This window comes from Onychomys torridus, chromosome 7, assembly GCF_903995425.1.
Source record: "Onychomys torridus chromosome 7, mOncTor1.1, whole genome shotgun sequence".
NCBI lineage: Eukaryota > Metazoa > Chordata > Mammalia > Rodentia > Cricetidae > Onychomys > Onychomys torridus.
In genome coordinates this window covers 93443872-93467766 of record NC_050449.1, presented here as the reverse complement: position 1 = coordinate 93467766, position 23895 = coordinate 93443872, and the positions used below count along the sequence as shown (strand labels likewise).

General features: G+C 37.7%; 1 protein-coding gene across 1 annotated transcript in view; it reads right to left on the bottom strand.

Moving 5' to 3' along the window:
- Nucleotides 1–23895, bottom strand: part of Stag1 (stromal antigen 1) — a 346634-nt gene that overhangs the window by 270145 nt on the left and 52594 nt on the right. The window contains exon 2 of the mRNA XM_036192569.1: nt 3798–3899. Within this exon, the coding sequence (XP_036048462.1) occupies nt 3798–3826 (29 nt within the window). The 5' untranslated portion in view covers nt 3827–3899. The remainder of the gene's footprint in view (nt 1–3797; nt 3900–23895) is intronic.

Genomic DNA, 23895 nt, shown 5'->3' with positions numbered 1-23895 from the left:
TATTCCTATAATTACTACACTGTATTCAGTTATTTTTTAATTATATGTATCTTATGCTCTCTTCACACACGCCCTGAAACCTCTGTTGTTTCCCACAGCTGAGGGGAAGAGGGATACAAATCTTAACATAACTTGGAATCTCTTATGATTGTTATTTCTCTCTACTCACAAGTCTACTTTCATGTACCTCAATTCTCAAACATAAAAACAAAAGTTAGAGGAGAAAGGGTTGCATCAGATGTCTCAATATACCATGCTTCCTCCTACCTTAGGGTCTTTAAAAACTCCATTTCCTCAGTCTAGAACTCCCTTATTCCCCCAGGCATACCTCCCACTTTCAACCTCAGTTCAACTATCTTTTTCTTAGAAAAATTATTAAACAAAGAAGTTAGGGCTAGGAGTGGTGCTCAGTAGGAGAATGCTTCTTTAGCATGTGTGAGGATCTAAGCTCAATTCCCAGTACTGCCTAACCCCGAAATTGTTAAAATTTTTCATAATACAGCCAACATTTCCTTCACAGCCTCAATAACTATGTATCTGTGCTTAGTTCATTAATACTCTAAATGTAATGACAACAAGGCATGAGTCTATTCTACATACTGTATCTATCCAGAGCTAGGCCATACAGAATGTAAATATATAGTAACAGATAATCTTTGACATTGCTTAATAATTAACAACACTACGAATAGACAAATTCATCAGCAATTATAATATCTAAGTAAGTCAAGAATACAGTATAGTTAATCTGTATGGTAGCCTTTCTGTCTTTCTTATTCTCTCACTATTTAATCACTATTACTACTCAAATAAAAATTTAAGCTTGAATTTTAAAAAAATAAAATAAAAGGCTTCCTCTGGCAGAGGAACTAAATGCAGCAAAGCACCAAGGAAGCAGTATGGATATTGTTGGCTTCTTTTGGCCAAACTTACAGTAATAATTGAGAACCAAACACTACAGAGCAGAAAGGATTTGAAAAATGTGGTATTTCCATGAAAAAAAAATGAGCGTGGCTAAAGTGACTACCAAAGAGGGTGTGGCTGAGGCTGTTAGTGCCACCACTGTAAGAAAGCACGAGGCCTGCAATGGAGCAGCCAAGATGCTGTCCTCCATCTCAGAATCAGTAAGAGCTCAACCATCACACCTGCACAGGTGTGACAAGGGAACCTAGGGAGGTATTTCTTTAAGAAAACTCAATTTGCTATGCTCAGCTTACAGAGAGCCACCACCTAGGAAATTGAGTGCAGTTGCATTGATGGTAGACCCTGCCATCATTCACATAAGTCTAGATTTGCTAGTATGCAAAAATGAGGCCAAGGGTCATGGAGGCTTCCAAGGAGATTTCAAAAGAATATCAGAAAAGGGAACTGAGCATATCAGGTTCATACTCCTTGTAAGCAATCAGTGGCAAGGTGGTGAGGGCAGTTGTTAAGCTGAGGCAGAAGCCATAATGGAGACAGCATAAAGTCAGAGACACCAGGATCACAGAAGCAGCCCCAGGTCCAGCAAAATCACCACAAAAGAATGGCCATGTCCAAGCTCTTTGGGGTTTATAATACACCACTATGTGCTCTGAATTACAAACAGAACTATAGGATTTAATGTTTTAGTCCTGATTTTGGTTTAATTTATCCTTTTTGTTTTCCTGTATGTCCCTTTGAGAATAGGGATTTTCCTTCTGGTACTGTATCTTAAAAGTAGGGAAATATGCTTTTATGGCTTACAACTGATTTTGTCTTATATGTCATAAGTGATTTTGAATCTGGACAAGGGCAATTCTGGAACATGAACACCTCTGCAGACTATTGAAAAGGGATTAAATCATTTTGCATTATAAGATGGGCCTGAGCATGTAGAGGCAGAAGAATTCTGTGATTTAAGTGTCTTCCAACATCTTAAAGATATGGTCACCATCCCATAGCACTAATGAGAGACAGTGGGACCTTTAAGAAGTGAAGGCTAATAGAGGCATATTGATAAAAGGGATTCTGGAACTGCATTCTCTTTCCCTTTCTGTTTCCCAGCCATGATGAAGTAAGCAAGCTGCATCACCCCGTACCCCCTTACTATGATAAACTGCCTTACCACAGGCATAAAGGTCACATAGGCTATGAGGTCAACTGATCCCAAGTAAAACCTCTGAAATTGGACATGGGGAAAAAAAATCCTTCTAAATTGATTGATTCAGGCATTTTTGTCACTGATACAAAGTTACCACAATATGATATATAACTGGACATATGAGTAGATTAAGCAAAATAATAAAGTAAATATAATCACAAAGATCACAGACAAGTATACACTCTCAAAAGGTTTATTAATCTCAACCAAGAGTACCCTCTCAAGCTGGCTTATTCAACCTAAGCTAATTCACACAGCTCTCAGATTACTATGCAGATTACATATACAATACATATTACAGATTTACAAGTTTGTGGAATTTTTCAGTTACAAAGTATAATCCCTAATACTAAATATTACTACTACAATCTCTTTAACTACAAATATATTCAAATAAGCCTGTTTCAAATCGTATCAATTATTAATGTGAGAGCCTGTTTAATATCCAGTAAATATGCTACAAGCAAGTCATACAACAATATGATAGAAAGCTTATTATTTTAGGAAGTGGTAAGGAGCATTATATGAAATACAATGTTAGAAAAAAAATGAAAAATTAAGAGCACAGGGGAACATCTATCTTAATTTTAAAGATTCATAGGTGTTCTGCATAAATAGTGAGCAGGATGAGTGAGAACAAGAATTCTTTTTTTTTTCTTCTTTTAAAGATTTATTTATTTTTATTAAGTTTCCAGTGTTCTGCCAGAAGAGGGCACCAGATCTCATTACAGATGGTTGTGAGCCACCATGTGGGTGCTGGGAATTGAACTCAGGACCTCTGGAAGAGCAGTTGGTGCTCTTAACCTCTGAACCATCCCTCCAGCCCTGAGAACAAGAATTCTTAAGAACAAAGCAAAGAAATAAAAGACTATGCAGGGACCTCCAAATCCAGTATGTCCAAAATAGCGAGTAAAGAGGAATGGAGCAAGTACACAGAAAATAATTAAATTTATCTTCTATAGTTCACAAATTTTATAAAGTATTATTGATCTGTCAAACAAGTAAATGCACATGGAAAGCTTTGTGTCTTAAAGTTTCCAGGAGAACAACTAGAAGACTATCTCCTGAAAAAGACATTTGTAATTAAACAATAATCAAAGAATAACTGTTTAAATGATAATCCTTTTTTAATCTTTTTTAGTTTTTTTGAGACAGGATTTCTCTGTGTAGCTTTGAGCCTTTCCTGGAACTCACTTGGTAGCCCAGGCTAGCCTCGAATTCACAGAGATCTGCCTGACTCTGCCTCCCGAGTCCTGGGATTACAGGCATGAGCCACCACCACCCAGCTCGATAATCCTTTTATTGTAGCTAAATTATCATTATCAAATAGATCAAAGTATGAGGATCCTCAATTTACATCTTGACGCAAGTGATAAAAAAACCAGTATCTGTGTATGCCTTTGACATTTTCTAGAAATTTCATAATAATCTCAAACTCCAAGTCTGTCCAACGAATACAACAAATCTAATATAATAACATTAATATCTGCTTTGTTTAATGTCAATAAACATGCTGACATTCCAATGTCATGTATGGTCAGAGTAATCACATACCCTAATATTTAGATTTCAAATATATTGTCTCAATAACAGAACACATTTGATATATCTCATCAGTACCCTGTGATGTTATACACATGGTTCTTTAAAAGGAAAAGAAAATTATAATACTTACTGCAACACTGGTAACTCTGAAGTTATCATTGCTGGAGAGGTTATTCCACAATACAGAAATTTCTATATAATTCTTACTTGTTATGCAATCTCAAAGGCACGCCTGTTAATTAAAAAAAAGAATTATTTTTAAATAAAATGAATACATCATCATACGTCAATCAACAGCAACTATGACCACACTATTTAATAGATGCCCAAAGTAGTTAAAATCTTACATTCACAAAGCTTAGACAAAGATGTTTATTGTACCTTTATTCCTAAGTACTCAAACATGGAAGCAACCGAGAAGCTTTTTAGAAGTTGAGTCGAAAAACAAGCTCAGTACCCTAATATTATTTGATGTAGAAAGTAATTGACCCACCAAGTTATAAAATGAAATGAACAAAAAGAAGCCACCCAAAAAGGGCTGCATTATTACTGATTATGTAACATTCTTGAAAAGGTAAAACTGTAGTGATTGATGATTGTCAGAAACTAGGGGGTGCAGATGGAATGACCAGGCAGAGCACACAGCCATTTTAGTGTAGGGAAACATTTCTAAATAGCAGATAAATACCATGTACTTTGTTGAAATCCATGTGACATTTAATATCAGCATAATGAAGAACAGGTTGTAGATGTTAATGGCAAGTATCAATAAAACAGAATCAACAGTTGCAAGAAGTGTGCCACTCGAAGGTGAGACATGTAGGGAAAGAAAAGACATGTAGGCATGAGGTACCTAACAGCAGTTACTGTATTTTCCCACAAATTCACTGTAAACCTAACTAACACTGCTCTAAAAAAAAAGTCTGACTAAAAAAAAGAACAAACACACAAGACTAAGAACAAGACAGAGAGCCAGGTGGTGGTGGTGGTGGTGCACACCTTTAATCCCAACACTCGGGAGGCAGAGGCAGGTGGATCTTTGTGAGTTCGAGGCCAGCCTGGACTTCAGAGCGAGATCCAGAAGGGAGGGTGGGAGGGAGGGAAGGAGGGAGGAAGGAAGGAAGGGAACAAACGAACAAGACAGAGTAGCCACAAGCTATAATACAAAATATTACATAATTTTTACATATTACATAGTATAAAAGCAAACAGAATAATATGCCTATAACTGAAGTTCCCAGACAAGGCCAAGTAAATGTTAACAGATAACACAGAAGAGAACTTAAAAAAAAAAAAAGATTTTTCTTTTCTTTTTTTTTGTTTTGTTTTGTTTTTTGAGACAGTGTTTCACTGTGTAGCAATTGCTGGCATGGAACTTGGAGAGAACCGCCTGCCTCTGCCTCCTGAGTGCTGGGATTAAAGGTGTGTGCCACCAGTGGAAAATAGTTTTAGAAAAATGGTAAAAGCAGAAAACTTGGAAGCAAAATATTCCAAAGTATAAAATTTGCTTTAAAAGCTAACTAAAGAGAAATCTTAAGAGGAAGCTAAATGTACAAGACAACATGACATACCAAACGGGGGAGATAGGAATTGTAGCAGATTTCTTGATGGAAACTATATAAGCCTGAAGACAATAGGGCATTTTAAAAATTCTGACAAAAAAGAGCTTAACCCTGACATATACAATAAATAACAAAAATAGAAGAGCAACAACATAGAAAGTGGCAGAATGAGGAACATCAAATATATCAACTCTCCCTATAAAGTAATTCTTTAGTTAGTACCAAAATGGATCAACCCTGACAAAAAAAACAAAAACTAAGATGTCTAGTTTTTAATGAAAACCATCACAAGATACAAACATATATATAAGTATATACTTTATATGTGAATGGTGGCCCATTTTCATTAAAATAAATCATCCTTAAAGAATCTCAGACATTATACATAAGAGACAAACATTCCAAACATTTCAAAAAGACACAGAGAAACAAATAAAAATATTTGGAGATTTAATGACAAAAAAATTGCAAATGTCAGTAAAAACAGAAATTTAAACATCCAAAATGGTCAATGAACACAATGTAGGACAGTCATATATAACAATTCTTGAATAAGAACACACCTTTAATCCCAGCACTGGGAGGCAGAGCCAGGTGGATCTGTTCCAGGCCAGCCTGGGCTACCAAGTGAGTTCCAGGAAAAAGGTGCAAACCTACACAGAGAAACCCTGTCTTGAAAAGCAAAAACAAAAACAAAAACAAACAAACAAAAAAGAATAGCAGCCCTATTTGTCATCATAAATCATTAAGTCAGGATTACTGATATGGGTCAATGGGTAAAAAGAAATAAAGTTACTGTATTTTAGATTTGTAACTCCGTTTTTTTGGTTTTGTTTTTGATGACCAGTGAATGACAGAACCAAAGTATAATGTTTTCTTGCAATGTTTTTAGCTTGATAATTAGATATTGTCAGTTTAAAACAGTATTAGATTTTGTTTCCCAATTTAAAAAATCTATTTTAATTAGCATTGTAAAGACACAGGAAGCTAAACAAAACCCACCAATCTTTATATATTTATGAAGCAATGCTTAATGAATACAAAGAGGTTAGAGAGCTAGTTTCAGTATGTTTAATGTGGATAATTTTTTCACCTCTGTTAAAAAGGAATGATGTTTTTATTGATTAAAGGTGGGAAGTGACAGGTAAGGGATCTTTGCAAGGCATCTTGCTTTTTCACAGAATGTCTTAGTTGTCTTAACAGAATAATTGCTGTGATTTTTTTTTAATGAAAAACTCTCTGAGGGCAGATCATTTTTTCCATTTTATTCACTGTTATAATCATAAATAAAACTTCTTAAACATCTTCTGAATAAAAAACTCAATGTGCTACTCAAGAGAGAAATGTGAATCAAAATTACCACAGCTCATTTTAGTGAGACTAGCTACCCACCCCAGGAAGAAAGAAAGGGGGGGAAGAGGGAGGGAGGCAGGAAGGGGGCAGGGGGGAGGGAGGGAGAGAGAGAGAGAGAGAAGTGTTGGCAAACATCACAGCTCTTGGCATAGATAATTTTTGTAGGCTTTATACTTAAATACATTTATTTAAACTTAAATCCCAAATTTTACATTTAAAAATAATGAATGCCTATTTATAATTCTACTTTAAGTTCTAAGTTGGATTAATATGAGATTTGAATGAATTTCTTTTCTTTCTATTATAGATCCAAGTATTAACTTCCTGCAGACATTGGAGTTTTGTTTTCAGCCTGCTTTGGTATTCATCTTGTATATCATGTCAGATTTTTCTCTTGTCTCTACCTCTCATTTATCCTGTTCTTTTTTTTATTATTTTGAATTTGACTTCTGATTTCAGTGTTTTATCAAGATTTGAATCTGTCTCATTAGTGCTTTTTGCCTTTTCTACATGTCTTATAGAGCTGTCCTAGGACTCAAAGTTGCTGTTCATCAGACCCAATTCATCTTTGCCAACAGGCAGTAATGAAAGCCACAATCACATGTTTTTCTCCCCTCCTCTCCCCTCCTTCCAAGACCAGGTCTCATTATGTAGTCCTGGATGTTCTGGAACTCTTTATGTAGACCAGGTTGACTTCAAACTCAGAGATCCACCTGTTTTTGCATCTCAAGTTCTGGGATTAAAGATGTATGCCACCCTGCCCAGCTTAAATGATTAAGTTTTAAATTTTATGTGCATGAGTGTTTTGCCTGCATGTATGTCTGTGTACCGGATGCATGCCTGGTCCCCACAGAAGTCAAAAGAGGGTATCTGATCCTCCTCTGACTGGAGTTATAGACAGCTATGAGTCACCATGTATGTGCAGGGAACCTAGGTTCTTTGGAAGAATAACTAGTGTTCTTAACTGCTGAGCTGTCTTTCCAGTCCCCAAGATAACTTTTATAATAGGCACATAACTAGCTGTAATGATGAGAAAGTGGTTGCATTTACAGGATCATTAAAAACAAACTTAATAACCAATTAACCAATTTTCTCTTTTACTGGTATTATAACCTAAATTGCATGGGAATATATATTAATAGTTGTGTGAGTGTTCCTTGGATCAAACCCAGGACCTTGTTTATGTGAGAAAGTGCTTTACATTGTATTATATCTCGGCCTATGTCATTTAGTTTTATCTTTGCTGATTATAAAGCCCCGTTTCTAGGTGTTAGGTACTAACCTAATTTTTAGGAACAGAAGTTCTCCCTAAAGATTCATACAACTTTTTAGATAATTGTAAAGAAATCCCTAAAACTATGCACAAATTTTTAGAACCTAAAATTACTTTAAAAACAAGTCCATCAATTTAAAAATATGTAATTATTAAAAGAGAAGGAATTGAATGTAATTTGTGGCATTTATTGTTTGTGAAATAAAAATACATTAAAAACAAAAGCATCATAAAGTGTTATAGGATGTATGTACAAGATTGTATGAAACCTACGTTTGGGATTTAATGCAACTTATATTAGTAAGACTAGAGCTTTTCATCTGCTCCTAATATAATGGTGTGCATGTAGATTTTAATATTACATTTCCTCCCCTGTGATGAAACACCAAAACCAAAAGCAGCTTACAGAAGGTAGAGTTTATCTTGGCTTATCGTTTCAAAGGGGTAATTCATCATTACAGAGAGAAGCCACAACAGCAGCTGACAGGCATGACAACAGGAGCAGGAAACTGAGTTAACATTTCTTCAACAACAACAACAACCACAACAAAATCCCTCCCTCCAAACAAAACAAAACAAAAAACCAATCCCAAGAGAGTGAACTAGAAAGCAGCGAGAGACCATACCCTCAAAGACAGCAGCGTCTGGTGACATATTTCTTCCTGCCAGGCTCCACCTCCTAAAGGTTCCATGACCTCCCCAAACAGTACCACCAACTGGGGACTAAGTGTTCAAATATGTGAACCTATGGGTACATTTCTCATAAAACTACCACACGGAGGGAACAGTATGTGTACACACAGGGAAGGAAGATAGAATGAGTGTTGTTAGAGAAATATATAGTGAGTGTTAAAATTCTTAAGAGCGCCGGGCGGTGGCGGCAGACGCCTCTACTCCCAGCACTCAGGAGGCAGAGCCAGGCGGATATTTGGGAGTTCGAGGCCAGCCTGGTCTACAGAGCAAGATCCAAGAAAGGCACAAAGCTACACAGAGAAACCCTGTCTCAAAAAAAAAAAAAGAAAAAAGAAAAAAAATTATTCTTAAGAACAGAATAATGGGAGATGGTGAGAGATAGCTGAGAAGGTAGGAAAATGTTAAAGTTTTGGTGCCAAGTATTTGGTGATAAAAGTCTAAGAAACTGTTAAGAGGGTGTGGAACATGAAAGAAAAATGCACCTAGAGTGCTTTTTAAATGTCTAAAACATAAAAATGAAACCCCAAGATATTAACTTCCCTTATACTAAAAGCTCTTAGACTGCATACATGAAAAAATGCTGGCAAATAAAACCTGACAGACTTGTCCATGAAAATTGCAGAAATGTTAACCTACACTTTAATAAAAATATTTTGCTATGAGTTTTAAAACTCAGTTTATTTTTCCCCTAAATTCCAACAGCACCACTAAACCTCTCCAGAGATTAGGTGAAGGGGGAACAGGAACAGGAAATAATCACATTATTTTACTAACAGATCTACCTACTCATACAAATCAAAACTGGCAACTAACAGCCTGATTAAGAAAATTCTACCATCAAGTTTAATGACATGGACAATATGATATTCCACTATGTTACTGAACTAAAACATAGATTCTGAGAAAGATTAAGAAAAAAACCAACTTATGAGAAAACTTGTTTTTAAACGTCACCAGGGTTAATGATATGGCTTAGTGGTTAAAGCATTAGTTTGGATTCCTAGACCTTTCGTAAATGCCTGGTCTAAGTGGTAGCCTGCCTAGAACTCCAGTCTTTCAAGGTGAAAACAGAAGATCCTTGGAGCCAGCTGTCTAGAAAGGCTGGCCCTACTGGGAGAGTTCTGGGTTTGGTTGAGAGACTTTGCCTCCAAGAATAAAATAAAGAAGCCACTGAAGTTGATTCCAGACATCAACCTGGCAAGTCCACATCCACACGCACCAAGAATATCAACAAGAAAAAAAAAAAAAATGCACGTGCATATACATGATACCCCACTCATGAAAATGGAGGGTAGCCCTCATCAAAATGATTAATTACATACATATAGCCCTATGATTTTCACATAGAAAATATTTCAGAACTGCATAAACAATAACTACCATATTAAAAGAAAAACCACAGAGCTGGGCAGATGCCTCAGTTTAGGAGTGCTTGCTGCTCTTCTACAGGACCTGAATTTGGTTCCCAGGACCCATGTTGGACAGCTCACAACCATCCGTAACACCAGCTGCCAAGTATGTAACACCTTCTGGCCTCCAAAGGTACCGTTACCTGTGTGATATAAACATAAACACACACATACACACACAAACTAGAAACATGCAGTGAAATTTAACTTTCCACAAATAAAAATTATGAAAATTCCTATTATAATAAATAGCTCAAGCTTTTAACGCCCTTTTCTCATAATCAGAACCTTCATCTTCAATTCAGTATTACAAGATAAGTTTTCAGAACTGGTTCTATAATACAAATTCTTCCTTTGATACAACATAATACAGCTCTTAGTGCATCATGCTCCAGAGCTTGCTCCAGGAGGTATTTTAAAATGGTTTTTGTGCTTGTCTCACAAGAGAAAGGGAAGGAAAAAAGTAAAGCATTCATTAAAAACTAAGATCACTTTTTCTTGGAACCTTTTATCCCACACTTCTCCTATGGCTTCTAAATACAAAACATACCACAGCAATGATAGACAATGGTAGCAATCGAAAACATTTTAATTGTGGTGACTGCTCTTAAGGAACTTATAATTCACCAGGACAGAAAACACTTAGGTCTATGATAAGTTAACGGTTTCCTAATGACAGAATATATAGCTGTTAAGTTTGATGAAGTGGTGAAAGAACAAATCCTTTGAGATCATGATCTGGAAGATCATGGACACTAATAAGTACGTCCAAATGGGCAGGTAAAAATATGAGGCTTCAACCCTACACAAAGAACTACAGGCAACAGAGTAAAGCTGGTGGTAGGAGAGGTGATCGTCCCCAGGAAGACCACACCAATTCATTGTCCAGTACCAAACAGCCCTGAAAACATACATACAAGTAATAGTATATGGGCTCAACAGATTATATTTAGGAATATATATATATATATGAATATTAAAAAATACATATATGCATGTCATAACAACTGACAAGAAGAGGTCATGAATTTGAAGGAGACTTGGGAGGGGTACATGGGAAGTTTAGGAAGGAGGTAAGGGAAGGGAGAAATACTTTAATTAAATACAGTCTCAAAATTAAACAAAAAATAAGCACTTTACCACATGCAATAACATACTCCAGGAGAGTGAGTTAGTACGGTTGTTGAAGTTCAAGACCACCGTACACTACACAGTGAGTTCTAAGCCAGCTTGGACTACAGACTAAGACCATACCCCCAAGAAGGAGTAAAAAGTACAATATTACTAATTATAAAATATTAAAAGCCAGAGGTCATAACAATGGAAATAAGCTATTTTATAACTTATGCTTTACTTTGTTTTTCCAAACTCATTCCTTAATTTCCCAAGGCTTGCCATAGTAAAGTACCAAACGAGACTGTTTTGACTGGTAGAAATATATTACCTTGTACTTCAGGAGACTATAGGTATAAAATCAAGGCGTTAGCAAGAACTCTCTGAAGCCTCTAGAAGATCTCCCTGAAACAGAAATACACTACCTTCCTGTTAGGGCCAATATAAGCCCTAACATAGCTATCTTCTTTGTGTCAGGGTGCCACATGGTACCATTGTTTTTGCTTCATAAAGGGTCAGCAATCATACAGGCTTGGGGCTAATTAGCTACAACCTGTTGTAGAATGTTAGTTTAAGCTGTGTTACATACGTTTATGCTATGGAATATTTGCTTAATGATTCAAAGATGTGTTGCATTTGTTTATGTTGCATTTGTTTAACTCTGTAAAGCTGTGTTACTATGTCTGCCTAAAACACCTGTTTGGTCTAATAAAGAGCTGAACAGCCAATAGCTAGGCAGGAGAGAGAATTAGGGCTTCCAGGACGAGAAAATAAATAGGAGGAGAAATCTAGGCTCTGGAGAAGAGGAGGAGCAAGAAAAAAAAAAAAAAGAGAGAGGAGGACACCAGGGACCAGCCACTAAGCAACACAACCAGCCATGGAGTAAGAAGGGAAGAAAGATATATAGACTAAAGAAAGGTAAACAGCCCAGAGGCAAACAGTAGTTAAAGAGAAATGGGATAATTTAAGTTGGAAAAGCTTGTAGCTAGAGTTTTTCTGGTCCTGTTTGGCCCAGGGTCAGGACAAATCTCTCACTCGCCAGTCCCAAAGCCGCTCAGACCCAACCAAGTAAACACACAGAGACTTATATTGCTTACAAACTATATGGTCACAGCAGGCTTCTTGTTATTTAGTTCTTATATCTTAATTAACCCATTTCTATTAATCTATAAGTCGCCATGTGGCTCGTGGCTTACTGGTATCTTAACATCTTCTCATGGCAGCGTCTCTCTGCCTCAGCCTTCCACTTCCCCGAATTCTCTTCTCTGCTTGCCTCACCTATACCCCCTGTCTGGCTACTGGCCAATCAGTGTTTTATTTATTAACCAATCAGAGCAACACATCTGACATACAAAACATCCCACAGCACTTCAGATGAGACGATGTTAAGATACCAGTAAGCCATGGGACTGGTGGGTGAGAGATTTGTCCTGGCCCTGGGCCAGGCAGGACCAGAAAAACTCTAGCTACAAAAGCTGACTAGAAATAAGCCAAGCTAATGCCAGGCACTCATAAGAATAAATCTCCATGTATTTATTTGGAAGCTGAGTGAGGGGGGATGGGACCAACTACAACAACCTTATACTAATTAACTAGATTATAGATTATATCTGCAAGTACTGTTATTTCTAAATAAGATCACAATTAGAAGGGTGGGAGTTAAGACTTGTTTCTGCAATAATATCCCTGTAGTATTTACTCAAAAATCTTAAGAAATGTAGAGGGATGTATGTTACCTATATGCATTTCTAAATTAGTGCTAAAAACAAGACAGTAAATACTACAGTTAATAGCCTTGGTTTTGCAAGCTTTTTCACATTCATGGGAGTAAACAATAAGCAAAGTGTTAAATGAAACAATTTCAGGTTGTAAAAAAAGTTAATGTTGGATAATAAACTACTGTAAAAGGATATTCTCCCTTTCTAAGGAGTGAGATGAGCTAAATCTTGGAGGACATGTAAGTATAATGGCCAAAAAAAGAGATGGAATATTCTTTACAATGAGAGAAAAGCATTAGTTTACTTGAGCAACAAAGCCATATGGCAAAGTGCAGCATGGACACTTCTAAGGCCTACTAATTTTGAAATTATGAGACAAACTTCAGGGGTTATTATTGGTTTTACTTATTTTTATTTTATTTAGCATGTCTGCTGTTCACACACACACCTGTGAATATGCCATGTGCAAGTGTGGAGGTAGAGGAGTCAGTTCTCTCATTCTACCCTTGATTCCAAGGATGAAACTCAAGTTATCAGGCTTCCATGGCAAGCACTTTTACCTGCTGAGTCATCTCCTTGGCCTGAATCCTTAGTTTAGAAACAATTTTATTAAACTATTTCAACTTTACTAGGAAATTTAAATTTGTATAGACCAGTAACAAACTGAATTTACTGGTTACATCTTATGTTCTGTAAGACATAGTGAACCAAAATTAACCCAGTATAGGGAAAGTCAACATAAGCTACTGCAACAGTATGAAGCTGTAGTGATACTATAGTTGTGTATGTACTATTAATATGTTCTACCAAATAAAAGAAAATTGGGAGAGAGATCTTTAAACAAAGCTAACATCTTTGTGATAGTCTCCCAATAAAAGGCTTTTCAGAATGTCAAGGGATTTTGAAACTCAGTGTAGAAGAAAAGTTATATAAAGCATATGTATAAATTTCCCAAAACAAGCAGTTTCATCTTGGCTCACTGGAACATCATGTCTGCCAGCTGCCTAAGGCAATCACCTTGATTAAATATACTACAAGAGGCCTCTGATCAGGTTTGTACTATTTGTTTCTCTAGTGGGTCCCAGTACTAAGCTCACTTCACTACCTTTGAGAACATAAAAATTCATGGAATTAGTAAATGTGCAAAATTACTGTACTAGTAAATACAAAATTCACAAATATGAACTATAACATAGAGCTTATACAATACATATGTATACAATTATAGTTTAACACAACTATTAGGTTTAATGGGTGCTGTGGGATGTTCTTTATGTTAAGTGTGTTGCTCTGATTATTAATAAACAATTTTATTATTTATTAATAAATAAAACACTGATTGGCCAGTAGCCAGGCAAAAAGTATAGGCAGGATAAGGAGAGAGGAGAATTTTGGGAAGTGGAAGGCTGAGTCAGAGAGATGCTGCCAGCCACCACCATGAAAGGCGAAGTATAAGGTACCAGTAAGCCACTAGCCATGTGGCAACTTATAGACTAATAGATATGAGTTAATTTAAGATATAAAAACTAGGTAACAAAAAGCCTGCTGCAGCCATACAGTTTGTAAACAATACAAGTCTCTGTGTGTTTACTTGGTTGGGTCTAAGCAGTTGCAGGACTGACGGGTGAGAGAGATTTGTCCTGACTGTGGACCAGAGAAGACTGTAAAAAATCTCTAGTTACAAATGGGGACATATATTTAATGGTGAGTTCATAGGGTTCATTTCTTACATTTCAGTTCTTACAAATATACAGTGCTTTTAACACGTAAATGTGAATACACAAACAGAGACACATGAATACATACATAGACACTCATTCCAGTCATTGCCTATGCCTTCCTCACAGCATTTTTTTTTTCATTAAGTAGGCAAATGAATGATCACTTTAACTTCCTTATTAACTTTTTAGCCTTGGTCATCCTATATTGCCTGTCATGTAAAAGTAAAAGCCTACACCAATCCCACATTTTTCTTTAACAACTAGTGTGCAATATTATAAAAAATAATTGAAACCCTGAAAACTGACATTACTACAAATGTCAGTCTGACTATTTAAGCCTTCAGTAGAACTTCAGAAAATAAAGTATCCTCTTGTTTTGTTCTTGTTCCATGTCCCTGTAACTTAATTATCTCAATCTCCTCTACCTCCTTCCCTAAGCAGGCAGAACCACTGTTGACACCTTAAAAGATATACAGACTATTAATGCCCTACCATTGCTAAGCATAGCACTATCAGTTTTCCTTGGCAGGAAAACAAGCTTGTATTCTGCTCTGACCTTTCTCATTCCCACTGACTGAAGAAATACACATATACATTATTTAAACGAAATTCTCCACCAACATTCCTACTGCAATGTATCTAGAAAATATTTCAAAACATTAAGGAATTATTGAAGGAGTTTTTCCTGTTTCCTAAAATTATCATTAACAGATGCACTAATCAGCTTTATATCACTATTACAAAATAACTGAGATAAAGCCAGACATGGTAGCACATATCTATAATCCTATCACTAAAAAGACTGAAACAGGAAGGGGTACAAGTTCTTGGCTAGTATAGGCTACTATGTAGAGATCTTGACTAAGAAAAAATGAATTTTAAAAATAAGATAAACTACTAAAGAAGGAAAGATTTGTTGTGCTTTACCATTTCAGAGGTTTTAGTTCATGGCAAACTGTTTATGAGACTAAGGTAAGATAGCAAGTAAAGCATGACAGCAAACAGAGAGAACATGAGCAAGAGGCTGAGGACAGGAACACCCTTCACAGGTAGGTGTGCTGGCTAGTTTTATGTCAACTTGACACAAACTGAACCATCTGAGAGGAGGAAACCCCAATTGAGAAAATGCCTCCATAAGATCTGGCTATAGGGAAGCCTATAGAGCACTTTCTTAATTAGTGATTGATGTGGGAGGGCAAAGCCCATTGTTTGTGGGGCCACTTCTGGGCTGGTGGTAATGGGTTATTAAGAAAACAGACTGGGGAAGCCAGCTAGTAAGCAGCACTCCTCCACAGCCTCTGCATCAGCTCCTGCCTCCAGGTTCCTAGTCTGCTTGAATTCATCTCCTGTCTTCAATGACAACATGATGTGGAAGCATAGGCCAAATAAAGTGTTTCCTCCCCTAAGTTACTTGGTCATGGTATGTACCCACAGCAATAGTAACCCTAATAAGACAGCAGCTTTTCTCTAGTTATTCAACCCCACCAACTAGCCCTTTTTATCAAATAGCACAATCAGCTAGCTCTATCATAATCCAATCACATCACAACCATTTCACCAGCAACAAACAAAAGGAATCAACACAAGATTTTTTGGAAAGACATTTCATTTCCCAACTATAACAAACACCAATACTTTTATTCAAAAGATTCCATGGATTTGCCTCAAATACATACAATATAAGAAGTATGTAAGCAAAACAGTTATTAGTCATGAGTTTGCAAATGTTAAAGCTTAATAAAAAGTACATCAAAAACATGTTTGTGGGCTGGGGAAATGGCTCAGAGACTTTAGTGCCTGCCACACAAACACAAGGACTTCAGTTAGACACCCACCATTCGTTCATTTGTTCGTTCCTTCCTTCTTTCTTTCGTTAATTATGGGAGCAGAGTAACAAGTACAAGTGTCTACAGAGTCCAGAGTCTAGTCCCCTGGAACTGCAGTTACACCCCATGTGGTTCAGGGAACTGAACTTGGATCCTTTGAAAAAACTGTATACACTCTTTTAACAACTGAGTCATCTCTTCGGTCTCCAACCTCCAACCCCTATATTAAAAGCAGGTACAGGGGGCATACAAACAGGCAGATCCTCAGAGCTCATTGGCCATCCAGCCTATCAGGATCAAGGGATTCCAGATGCAGTGAGAGATCCTATCTCAAAAAAATAAGGTGATCAAAGGGACACTGACTTCTGATCTTTACAAACACACACATGCATATATCCATACAACAATTGTGCCTAAAATTTTCCTTCATAAAAAGCTTGTAATGAGAATGGACAAATGACTCAGCAGTTAAGAGCACATACTGCTCTGCTTAGGACCTGAGTTTAATTCCCAGCTCAGATGATCTGATGCCTCTATACTCCAAACACACACACATGCATGCATGCAACTCATGACTTTTTATTTTATTTATTTGCTGTTTTCTTTCGAAATTGGGTCTCACCGTATAGCTCTGGCTGGCCTTGAACTCATACAGATCTGTTTCTCTCTCCCTCTCAAGTGATGGGATTAGAGGCACGCAAAGCACACACAGCCTAAAATTAAATACTTTTTTTATTTATTAATTTTTTTTCCATTTTACATACTAACCCCAGTTCCCCCTCCCTCCCCTTCTCCCACCTCCTCACCTCCCTCCCACTCTACCCCATCCACTCCTCAGAGTGGGTAAGGCTAAATGCTTCTTTTAAAGGTTGATACAACTTGGTCTGACAAGATAGATGGCTTAGTAGGTAAAGGTACTTGCCATCAAGCCTGGCAACCTGAGTTTGATTCATGGGAGCCATTCAGTAAAAGAAGAGAACTGACTTCCACTGTCCTCAGACTTCCACGCACATAGTAGCATGTGCATATGCCACTACAATAAAAAGTAAAACTTAATTTAAAACAGAATTGACTATTTCTAAAACAGTGAAATTATTTTAAGCCTTATTTCTTGCTTTTAATTATATGCATTTACCATAATAAACAAATGTTGTGTATATAGTATGAACAAATTCTTTAAGTCCGTACATACCTGAACAGAATCTGTCAGACTAACACATTACTGACAAGTTACATACGCATTTATCAACTACTCAAAACTTACAGAAATCTATTTTAAAGGCCTTTAATGTTGTTTAGGCAATTTGGAGCACTTCATTTTGTATAATGAAGCTCTATATTACAAATACTGGGTAAAAGTATAAGGAAGTCTAGAGTGATTAAGACTAGATACAATGAAGACAATTAAAAGGCTATTTTGATAGCACTATTGGGAATGTGAAAGGATTCCAGCAAGATGCTATTAACCAAGTCTAAGAAATATATGCTAGTAGCCCTTAGCAACAGAACTTGATAAAGTAGACTAGAGTAACCATGAAAAGGATTAATTTTGGGCAACACATTCTGGTGGCATTGTAATCCCAGCACTCTGGAAGACTGGGGCAGGAGGATCACAAATTCAAGGCCACTCTCAGCTACAGATCAAGAATTGAGACCAGAGCCCCACCTTTTAGTCCCTTCCTTGGGACTCATTGGCAAATTAATGTTACCAGGGCCCCTGTAGCCACCACACCTGGTACAGACCTAGGCCTAACCCAGGAAGCTCATCTGTACAGGTATCCAGCTTGATGAGTCCCTGGAATCTCACCTGCCAGTATAATCTACAACTCTTAGGCTTTGCCTCAGCTGCAAAACCTGTATGCCAGCCTAGCCTGAAGCACTCTAGATTATTACATCAACACACATCCAATGAAAGAAGTCCACATGCCCAGATCTCATTATGAAGACATAAACAATATGAAAAGTCAAGACAGTATATCTCCCCCTAAATCCACCAATCTCATAAAAATGTTCTCCAATAAGAATTATCTAGATGAACTCCAGGACACAGAACTTAAAAGAACATAAACTTATCAAAGAATTCCAGGAGTTAAAAGAAGACACAAACAAACAGCTCAACTAAATAAATAAATGACTGTAATCAATATATACTTTCCATAATAAATGTAAATATTAATGACCTCAAATCCTCAATCAAAAGACATAGGTTAGAAGAATGGATTAAGAAACAAAATCCATCTTCTTGCTGTCTACAAAAAAAACTTGGATTTAAAGATAGACACCACCTTAAAGCAAAAAGATGGAAAAAAAAGTATTTCAAGCTAATGGGACCAAATGTTGATATCCTAATAGATTTTAAAACAAAGCCATTAAGAAAAGATTTTGGGATAAAGGCACATCCACAATAAAATACTATACAGCTGCCAGGCGGTGGTGGCATACACCTTTAATCTCAGCACTCGGGAGGCAGAGTCGGGTGGATCTCTGTAAGTTCGAGGCCAGCCTGGGCTACAGAGTGAGTTCCAGGAAAGGGGTAAAGCTACACAGAGAAATGCTCTGGGTTGTGGGGGGAGAAATCTTTAAAGGGGAAGGGGGATTTCATAGTAATCAAGGAAACAATTAACAAAATATTACAATCTAAAACATATATGCACCAAATTTGTGCATATATGGTGTACTCTGATGTACTCAACTTCATAAAAAGCATACTACTAGAATTAAAGATGAATAACTCAAAGTAATTTCAACACCTTACCTCCTCTGGACAAAAAACAAAAAAAGAATGACACTATACATCAAATAGACCCAATAGATATCTAAAGAATATTTCATCCTAACCGATTAAGGACATTCTAATTAAAACTACTTTAAAATTTTATTTTACCCTAGTCAAAATAGCTAAAATTAAGAAAACAAAAGACAACAAATGCCAGCAAGGATACAGGAAAAGGATAATCCTCATTTACTGTTGGTGGGATTGCAAAGTGGAGCAGCCACTCTAGAATCAGTGTGGAGAATTCTCAGAAAGCTAAAAACAAATCTACTATATGTCCCATCTATACCATACTGTGCAGATGCTGAAAGGGCTCGACAGATTCTTGCTCAGCCATGTTCAATGTTCCTCTAATCATACTAACTAGGAAATGAAAACAACCAAAACATTCTTCAACAGATGAATGGACAATAAAAATGTGACACACACACACACTGATACTATTCAGCTGTAAAGAAAATTGAAATCATGCCAGGCAGTGGTGGTGTATGCCCTTAATCTCAGCACTTGGGAGGCAGAGGCAAGAGGGATCTCTGTGAATTGAAGGCCAGCCTGGCCTACAGAGCTAGTTCAAGGTAGCCACAGCTACAAAAAGAAACTCTCTCTCTCTCTCTCTCTCTCTCTCTCTCTCTCTCTCTCTCTCTCTCTCTCTCACACACACACACACACACACACACACACACACAAAGAATAACAACAATAATAATAATAATAATTGAAATCATAAAATTTACAGGTAAGTGGATGAAATTAGAAAAGAGTATACTGAATGAGGAACCCCAAAATCATATTAACACTGCACGTTCTCAGTTGTGGTTCCTGGCACTAATCTTCAGACAGAAGTAAATGACCTGTAGTAATTGAGGAAAGTAAAAGGAAACCCATGCTAGGACAGGGTAAGGGTTCTGGAGAGGGAATAGCAAAATTCAGGTACTTTGGAGGAGGAAATGGGTGGTGGGTTCTCAACTAGGGAGGTGGGAGGAAGGGCAACACAGAGGCAGAAGGAAGAATTAACACTAAGGAAGTCTGAAAAAGTCACAGGGAATCATTATTTTATGTTAACCTGAAGTTAGATATACTATCTGTATGTGTATTTGTATATATGTATGCATGTATACATATACATATTTATCAAATGAGATTACACCACTTGGGGGTGATAATGTTTCTTCTGAGAGCCATAAGCTACCTAACAAAATTCCCAGTCCCAAGCATAAAAAATCTTCAAAGTTGTTTGTCAGAGGAGTCCAAGCAAGCCCCCCTTAAAATACACTATTGCTGTTGCCTTTGGCTGTCTCTTGAATTTTAAAATAAGTGTCTCCCGCTGAAGACATCAGGCACTTTGGACATAGAACTTGAAGGATCTGAGTTGGATCTAAACCCAAAGTCTCCTCCCTGAAGACTAGCTCTCACAGTACAGGAAGGTGCTGTACAAGCTGCCAAGGGAGAAAAGCAAACAACAGTACTTTACTACCCAGCTGTGATACCTAGAAACCACAAAATTAACCAGCGAAACACATTATCCACAAAGTGAAATTATGGCACTTTTATTTTGGTGATAACAAACAGTTATCTAATTAGATGTAAGGTCCATTCAACAGGAAGGAATTTATGTCTGATACTCTAGACCAGTGGTTCTCAATGTTCCTAATGCTGAGACCCTTTAGTATGTTCCTCATGTTGTGTTGACTCCCAACTATAAAATTATTTCATTGCTACTTCATAACTGTAATTTTCCTACTGTTATGAATAGTAATATAAATATCTGATATGCAGGATATCTGACATGTGACCCCAAAGAGGTCACAACCCACACATTGAAAACAGCTGCTCTAGACCTAGCAAACTATCCATGGCTACTGAGGCTGTGGAACCTAGAGAAAAACCTACTACTACCACTTTCCCAAGCCAGTATAATCTCTAACTCCACTATTAATACTCATCCCTACATTCATAGATGGGTGTGGCCTTCAACCCTCATCAAAGATGCTTCTTTTTGCAGTAGAAAAAACCACTACAGGAAGCCAGAACTAGTCAAAACACTAAGAACTACTGACCATGGGGTGCCCAGGCCCTATTAATACACCTACAACTCAGCCCCACATCAAAGGCATAGGGAACATCGCAGAACTGGGGGTGAAAAGGTTGTAAGAGCTAGAGTACCAGGACATCTGCTATGAGATAGTTTCTCTCTAGATATGACAGGGGAGCTGCACTCAGAAAAAGTCAGCATTATTGCCTAAATTAGACTGAACAGTGACAACACCCATGGACATGCCAAAACAGATGAGAAAAATGTCACACCCTTTCATCTCTAGAAGAGCTACAGGCAAGTAATGATCACTGGGGGTGGGGATGGGGGGTGAATCAGTCTTCCCAGGGATTAACCTCGTAACAGGTTATCCAATAACAAGTGGTCAGCCCTAAAAGCATATAAATATGAGCAACACTAAACAGACTCAACAGGTATTTATCCACTTACATATATGTGTACATACAACAAGAATAATAAAAGAAAACAATAGTGGTAATAAATGGAAGTAGGAGTGCTTCAAGGTAGAGAAGGGGACAGTGGGAGAGAAGAGCTGGATATGGTAATGAAATTTAAGATGAACAAAGTATACTGTACACACTATATGAAATGTCATAATGAAACCCATTATGTTCTACCATTAACAAATGCTAACTGAAATGGGGGACGGGATGAATTCGAGACCAGCTTGGATTACACAGCAAGACTATTCTCAAAACAAAACAAAAATTAAACTCTTCTACCATTAACAAATGCTAACTGAAATGGGGGACGGGATGAATTCGAGACCAGCTTGGATTACACAGCAAGACTATTCTCAAAACAAAACAAAAATTAAACTCTTCCAGAAATAGTACATGCCAAGACCTTTAAAATATCAATCATTTTTAGTAATCCAAGAATCACCCCTGAATCAAAACTAAACCCATAAAGAAACATAAATATTTATAATTAAAATTATTTCACTGCCCTAGCTATTTTATTGTCAACTTGACACAAGTTTAGAGTTGTTTGGGAAGTAGGACTCTCAACTGAAAAAATGCCTCCATAAGAACTACCTGTAGGCAAGCCTGTAGTGAATTTTTTAAATTATTGATGTGAGAGGGCTCATTCCATTATGGCTAGTGCAACCCTTGGGCAGGTAGAGGTCCTGGGTATACTAGAGTTCATTTCCCAGCAACTACATCAGGCCGCTCACAACTACCCTATAACACCAACTCCAGAGTTGGATCAAATGACCTTTTCTAGCCCTGGGTACCTGCGCTGCACACACTTGCACAGACCCACACACAAACACATAATTAAAAAACAAAAATAGCCAGGTGGTGGTGGCGCATGCCTTTAATCCCACCACTGGAAGGCAGAGGCAGGTGGATCTCTGTGAGTTCGAGGCCAGCCTGGTCTCCAAAGCCAGTTCCAGGAAAGGTGCAAAGCTACACAGAGAAACCCTGTTTAGAAAAAAAACAAAATAATAATAATAATAGTAATAATAGTAATAATAATAATTTTTTAAGAAGACTGTTAATTTGTAAACTAAAAATAAAATTTTAAATTAAAAGTAAGAAAATGTTCAAGAAAAATTAAACTTGAAATACTTATAAAATAAGGGGGAAAGGGACAGGCCATGTTAAGAGTCCATGCGACCACCAAGGGTCATGTCAATGTCCATGACCCATGTTACCACCAAAAGCCATAGGGATGTCCACAGTCTATGCTGCCACCTGAAGCCATGTTGATGCCTGTGGTCTGTGCTGCTGCTGCTGCGGGTCATGTCTATGGTCTATAGCTATGTGAATGCCCATGGTAGGTGTTTCCACCAAAATCGAAGTGGATGTCCATGGTCTCAGCTGCCTACGGGAGCCATATTGATATCTGTGGGCCACGATGACACTGGGAGCCATGTTAATGTGCATAACCTGTGCTGCCACCTGAAGCCATGCTTGGTCCTCCTGGGGCCAGGAGCAATGTGGATATCTGTGGCCCATGTTACCACAGAAGGCCATGTGAAAGCCATGTTCATGTGCTTTGGGCCATGCTACTGCCATAAGCCATATTGATGTATTGAAAGACCCCCCGGCACCCCTATAGGAATGCTATGTTTGCAAGGCTTATAAGGGAACAAAAGACAGTTCCAGGAAATAGAATGGCCCCACCGCAGCCCAGATAGCCGATAAGCATTGCCCTGTTGTGCAAACCCCCTAGCTTGTGAGGCACGTAGGGGAACAAAGGAATTCAGCTAGAAGGCAACCAGAGCAGCTGGAATTCTAGATAGGGGTTGAGTCGACACACATCTGGTTACCAAGGAAACCCACAAACCGCCCTGAGCCTGAATCCACGCCCCATTTGATTTATGCTTATATATTCGCGCCTCACTTGAATTGTCCAATCAGAACCATTCGCGCCTTGTTTAAACTATCCAATCAGAACCCTTTGACTATTCGCGCCTCACTTGAATTGTCCAATCAGAGCTTTGTAACCATTCGCGCCTTGTTTAAACTATCCAATCAGAACCCTTTGACTAATGCTTTCCCGCACTTCTTGCTATAAAAACCCATCCCACCAACCCAGAGGCGCGCTGGTCTTCCGAGAGGCTTGGTTGCCCCAGGTACCTGTGTTTTAATAAACCTCATGCTGTTGCATCTGATCCGTGGTCGCTGCGTGCTCATTGAGCCGGGGGTCTCTCCTGAAGGGAGATCTCTCCGGGGGTCTTTCAGTATGTGGCCTAGACTGCCATCTGAGGCCATGTTGATGTCTG